This window comes from Gymnoscopelus microlampas, assembly GCF_963454915.1.
Source record: "Gymnoscopelus microlampas genome assembly, chromosome: 17".
NCBI classification, from domain to species: domain Eukaryota; kingdom Metazoa; phylum Chordata; class Actinopteri; order Myctophiformes; family Myctophidae; genus Gymnoscopelus; species Gymnoscopelus microlampas.
This window is the reverse complement of record NC_139954.1, coordinates 26,583,977-26,590,669: the sequence shown is the minus strand read 5'-3', so window position 1 is coordinate 26,590,669 and position 6,693 is coordinate 26,583,977. Positions and strand designations below refer to the sequence as shown.

General features: G+C 40.3%; 1 protein-coding gene across 1 annotated transcript in view; it reads right to left on the bottom strand.

The window, feature by feature from the left end:
* The window catches only part of itgb5 (integrin, beta 5), a 47,228-nt gene extending 41,793 nt beyond the window's left edge, over positions 1-5,435 (bottom strand). Inside the window, exons 1-5 of the mRNA XM_084085227.1 lie at positions 4,840-5,435; positions 3,685-3,770; positions 3,141-3,348; positions 2,324-2,573; positions 890-1,058 (exon numbers count right to left, since the gene is read on the bottom strand). Coding sequence (XP_083941353.1) covers positions 890-1,058; positions 2,324-2,573; positions 3,141-3,348; positions 3,685-3,770; positions 4,840-4,918 — 792 coding nt within the window. The 5' untranslated portion in view covers positions 4,919-5,435. The remainder of the gene's footprint in view (positions 1-889; positions 1,059-2,323; positions 2,574-3,140; positions 3,349-3,684; positions 3,771-4,839) is intronic.
* Between the last annotated feature and the right edge of the window lie 1,258 nt (positions 5,436-6,693).

Genomic DNA, 6,693 nt, shown 5'->3' with positions numbered 1-6,693 from the left:
TCTCAATTCTTTGACTGCTACATTTTTCTGTTATCAAAGCATACGTGACTATTTACTGTGGAAACCCATTTCTGCCACCGAGTAAAAATAAAAAGGGCTGAATTGAGAACTTTTTTCTTGCAATTGTACAAATATCAAAATAAAAATAAATCTTACAATTCTGACAAGGTTTTTACTCATATCTGCGAGAAAAAACAATTCTTAATTGTCACAATTGCAAGAAAAAAATAGAATCCTGAGATATTAAGTTTGAATTGCAAAAACAAAAAAGAACTCTACAAATGATGTCGACCATTTTCCTGAACTCAACAAACAATTGAAATAAGAATAGCCAACTTCAATTAAGCCTTTGGATTGCCCCCAGCGCAGCCTCCTAACCAGCCAATGTTTGAAATGTGTCAGTGGCAGTAAATTACAAGGCACAACCTACTTGGAGGGAGTCTTTCTCTTCCTGTAGAAAACAATTAAACTTGAAGCGGAAAACAAGGATATGACTGGGCCTGCCAATGATGACTCGTCCTCATGTTTAACCAGCTGCACCAGACTCCACTTCCTATCTACCCCCTCCCCCCCGCGCCCTCGCCCCCCCCGCAAGTTATTTTAATTAACAGAGCAAATAGGACAGCAGTTCATAATGGGTGCATCTCAGTAGTCTACCAGCAGCTTCCTCACCGCCTAACCTACAAAGTAACATCCTCAGCATTCATTTCACTCAGTTACAAATGGATAAATTAACACTTAAGACTTTTGTGCACACATACTGTGCTATGGTTAGGCTATTGTACTATAATCAAGAGACATTTCATTTAAAGTGAGGTATCCCATACATACTTAAGCCAGGATGTTCTGTCACTTTTCGGAAATACAACCTGCCTGACTGACAGCTAACCTTACAAACGGCAGCCTGCAGGATGGCGTCGAATCCACCCTCGGGTGCATCTCGGTTGCGAGATACCATCTGCTTCTGCACCTCCTTGTTGAAGCTGTCCACCTCATCAGTCAGCGAGAGGATGTGGCGGAAACCGAAGGAAGGGACACAGTTGGGGAAAAGCTTGTATCTGTGTTGAAAAACAGAAATGATCCTTTACTTTGACTGTCATTAAGGCAGTAAATAAAACTAATCTCATTCTTTTCATCTTGACTATAGCCTGTGTTTTCCTGTAATGTTCTTTGTGCAAATTCTGATTTCATTCTACAACAAAATCGCACACAGTTGTCTTTTGCTCTGACGAATAGTGTGCGGTTGTTCAGTCAAGGACATTATTCAGATGCCTGAAGGTCCTTGACAACGTTGCACTATTAAACCTCTTCTTTATTGAGCAAGTGATGCCAGTGTGCAGGTGTTTTTGATACTTTTATCTGTAAGTGAATCTACTCCAACAACACACCTGTCACAGAAGTAGGTGCAAGAGACTTTTGATTACCCATGTTCATTTAATGAAAACAATATGCATTGATAATAGATTCAACGTGATGCAAGCTTGTAGATCTGCCATGTTTGCCAAATATTTCCCTATTTTCACCTATTATGACATGCCCAGCCCCAGAATAGGGACGCTAGATTTTATGTGGTTATTATTATTGATTTCAGGGTATCAATCAATGATTGCCATTTTATTTCCATCTTCTAGTCAACTTCATAGCCTAAATTTTGGCCATTCCATTTGGCTGTTTGCGTGGGGTGGAGCAATGACAGAGGTGAGGAGGAGAGATGTGAAGTCCACATGTCATCTGTGCTTTCAATACTTCCCTGCAGTGTTGCAATGTCTGTGTGACATGCGCATACACAAACACACAATCCAATAACCTAGTTAGGAAGTGATGCGCGAGGTTGGCCAGCACGTTAGTGTGTAGAGTAATCTCACCTCCAGGGCAAATGTGGTATGCTGCTGCTTTTCAGCCACTAATATTCTGCCTTTCAGCCTGCTCTCATCAACGAAGCTTAGCATCAACAACACGCACACATGGCGTGGGTGGACAGTAGGCACTTTTGAGAGCTGCTTCTTCACTGTATCATACCGAATAACTGCAATAAGGAATCATGCAGTCCCACAGCTGTAAAATCTCTCACTATGCATCTTTCACGAATGGTTAAAAATAGAACTTGGAATAAATTATTAATTTTCATACTCCAGCTGTCAAGAGAACATTTTGTGAACAGCCTGCCAAGCAGTCTCACGTCAAGCTGATGCTTATTATTAACATGTTCAACACAGTTACATGAACACAGGCCTTCACTCAGAATTTAGAACAAATAACAAAAAAACTCAAGTGACTGGGCCCTTCCCAAGCATGCTGCTAAAGTCCTGCTGTCCTTCCTCACCCATTGCATGGATTCTGTTGGTACTTCGGTGCTGTGTAGGAGAAGGGGGACATGTTCTTATCCACAAAGGAGCCAAAGCCCAGCCTGAAGTTGCTGGTGAGTTTGCCCATTTCCTGAGCAAGCTTTGTGCCCAGGTTGCGGATGGTGACCAGGTCGTCTTTCATGGAGAGGGAGAGGTCCATCAAGTAGTAGAGATCCACTGGATAGTCCTCCACCTGCCGTACTTGCACCTCAAACTCTGTCGGGTCCCCTAGATAGGTGGATGGAAGGCGATGGTGTAAATGATTTCCATCACATTAACTTCAAGTTTACTGTCAAATGATAAGTTTAGAGGTAAGGAATTGGTGAAATTATTTTCCAATACAAGCTCCCATGGTTTTGCAGTTACGAAACATAGTCATACGAATGGAGAAGGAAAACGGTTTGATGATAGGACAAGAATATCAACATACAACATGCATTTTCAAAATAAATAAAAACGATGCCGGATATCACAGTCTATTGTGCAAGTAAGAGACAACACTTAGCAGGAGATATATAAAGCAGCAGATATAGAACATCAGTTTCTTGTGCAAGTAGAGACATCACATCACCTTTAAGTGTATACATAAGTGATGCAGTGCCATTTATAGTGCCATTGGTGGTGCCATTGCAGCAGCAATGGCACCATCACAGACATCCCTTTCAAATTCTGAATAAGGCCATTCTAGATATTACAGAGTAGGCAGTTACAGATCCTACATAATGGTTAACCATGGGACTAGGCAACCCTGAGGATGGGCATTCAATGAGTTCACACAGTACTGTTACTTGATACCTGGCCGCAGGCTGAGGGAGATCTTCTGAGGCATGATCTGGATGACATCGTACTGGGTCGGCCCAGACCCTTTAGAGCTGAGGGGTGTATTCTTTAGTATGGAACTGGTGCTGCTAGGATACTCAATGAAATGTGCCTCGCAGCCTCTTTTCTGAAGGTTCTGACTGAGGTCACATCGTGAAGTCAGTGTCCGCACCCTCCCAAAATCCTGTAGGACAAAAAAAACACAAATCTGTCAACACAACAGTACTAGTGATCATTATCATCATCATAGAGTGGCTGAGAATCGCAGAAGGGCCAAGTTGATGTTGGTAATTTGTTGCACTGTCGCATGTTGGCTACATTCATCTTTCATTTGGGACTGTAAAGCTATTTGAGGTTTGGCAGTACATTGTTATGGACACGGCACGCAGTGACCTAACGTGTCATTTTTGTTGTTGGATCAAACTGTGTCAAGTGTCATTCTCCATCATGATGATACAGTTGTGTGCTGGTGGCTATAACGACACCATGGAGCACAATTGTAAACATTTACACTTCCTACCTCTTTTGCGCACCAGGCGCAACTGGGGTGAATGAGAAGGCATTCTTCACAAGATGTAGCGCTGCCACTCATACACACGTTTAGACCTGAGCAAAGAAAGACACATCATAGTACAAACTAAAGCCACACACAAGGCAACAACAATAATTATGGAATTATGTGAGATAAACATATTGATCCTGCAGACATTCTACTCCACATAGACAATCATGTGGTGCTAAAACTTTATTTTTGCTTCTTTCTAATCATCAACTATGTCCATATGGTTGCAAAGTGGGGTCCAGGGACTCTCTGGGGTCCTGGGTTCCTAAATTGACCCTTACAAAGTGTGTAAGGGTCAATTTGGTTCCATTTGTACACTGTCACAGTTAAAGGGGGTCCTTGACATTTTTAAGTTTGAGAAACACTTACAGTATTACTATACAGTATAATAACTCTATGAGCTGGACCATGTTAAGACCATGTTTACTATTGTCGTCACTAGACAACAATGAGAGTTTCTCACAGGCTAAAGTCACCTTAAAATGATTCTACATGATTCTTACTTAGCAAAACTAGCTCTGGCGAGGTTAACTCGCTAACGCTATGGACCAGAGCTAATGGCAAAACACAGTGGCGTAAAGTAACTAAGTATGTTTTACTCAAGTACTGTACTTAAGTACAATTTTGAGGTCTTTTTTACTTTGTTCAGTATTTACAATTTCTAATACTTTTACTTCTACTCCACTACATCTCAGAGGAAAGTATTGTACTTTTACTCCACTACAATTATATGAACGCTTTATTTACTAGTTACTTTGTAGATTTTGATTATTACAAAACACACTAACCACTTGCTGTATATTTTGACCATTTGTAAATAGCCGATCTACAAGCTCACAATGCCTTGCAATGTGAGCTTGTAGATCGGCTATTTTCAAAAGGTTCTTTTTACATTTTGAACTTGTGAAATGGGACATTCTGCACAGTGAGTAATTTTCCTTTTGGGTACTTTAAGTACATTTTGATGCCAATACTTTTGTACTTTTACTCAAGTAAATTCTGAATACCAGACTTATACTTCTGCAGTATTGATACTCTTACTTAAGTAAAAAATGTGAGAACGTTTTCCTCCACTGGCAAAACATAGGCACATGGGTTTAATAATAATCGTACCTTGACCACTGTGTATAAATAACTCCAGAAGCATGCAGCACAGAGTGCTCCTCCAGATCAACACCCCCCAGGTCCACATGTTGACACTAGGCGTTCTTAATGTTTGTCTCAGTGAATATCAGTAGTTCTTTCTTCAGTCGGATCCCTCATTGAGTTCGGATCACTTGTTCGGTGCCAGAGATACAACACGAAAGTGGACTGCACTCTGAACTGAACTCTACAAAAGTGCTTGTTATTTTCTCAAGATGAAGGCAAAGCCATGCAAGCAAGCATTAATATCCATTCTTCTACAATGTTCAGCAAGTGAATTTGACACGATCCATTATAAACTGCCTCCTTCAAACGAAGTCAACTGATTTATAGTCGCTGGGCGCCTCTGTGTGCCGTCTTCCACGTCCATGGGTCACCCGTTACAGAGTTGGTTCGAACTCACGTCATTTCTCCACCGGACAAAACGTGTGATCACAGTCTGATACGCTGAAACCCCCTCTTACTGACAAGTTGAATAATAATAAAAACAGCAAATCCACTGTAAGTCCAGGCGTCCTGCTTTCATCCACAAAGTTTAGTGTTGTTCGTTCGTTCTCTCCGGTTCGTATCCCAGTTGGAAAGCTCCGCCCATTCCTGACTGGGGGGGGGGGGGGGGCAAAGGATCACCATTAACCCTTTCATTACTCCAGTAGTGCTCTTGCCTCTTGACATTCATTAATCTCCCATTACACTTAACGAATAATTATAATATACTTTCATCTTCAATACTGCAAAAAATATATAATCTCAGGGCAATTTATTAATCAAGGCTAATTAGGATCAGCAAATCAATTGGTCGTCTTTAAGACTTTTAATGTTGCACTAACATTTATTGCTATCAAATCAAAAAATCTATGCAATTTACAGTAATTTTGGCAGTCATATCAACTGTGCTGAGATCTAGCATCATCTTCAGTTTAATGGGACCCAATGGGACCCATCACCACCTAGTGGAAATGTAAGAAACTGAGCAATAGTCAACACTCAGACATAAACCTCCTTCAGCACATACTGCTGAATCATCCATGTAAGCTCCCTGCAGTGTCTGTTCTACTAATAGCAACTAGCCCAGAGTTGACAATCCAATTAGGACTTGCTGACCAGTAACACATTTGTGCTGGTTCATACACACAGGATATCGACAAGCAACTGATGCTGAAACCACATTCAACTTCAAAAGTAAATTTATTTTCCACAAGGAAATGTAACATGGCGTTGCTTGAAAACCATTTATAATTTACTGTCAACAGATTTTTTTTACTCTTTGGTAGCTTTTTTAAATGTTTTTTTTTAAACAAATGAAATCTATTATGCGATTTTACGCAACAAGTCTAAAAAAATGAAAATAATGCATCATTCTGATGCACGCAAATACTCTTTTTATGCATGTATGCAGTAGAAACTGGACTAAATTAAGTCCCAACAAATGTTCATGTATACACAATTATCATTGTGTATGAATGTGATGCATGCATACAAATAAAATCTTCAAACAATTAAGTATGCATGTATGCAATAGAAACCTAACTCAAGCCCCAACAACATGAAAAAGAAAAAGCCACTGCAACCTCCAGCCGCCAACAACTTGGATGCTATCTGCATCCAAGTTGCAATACCCTCCATCGACAGTATTAAACAGAAAAGTCATCCAATTGTATTAAATGATAACTCGACCAATATTACAGCTATATGGAAAGCTTGGGTTATCCTCTTTGTCTCTGTCAAGTCTTAGTTTGAAAAAAATCCACCGTTGTCATATTATGTGCAACGTTCTGTCAATAAAGTTTATTGACAGAAAGTTGCTCATAACATGACAACGGTGGA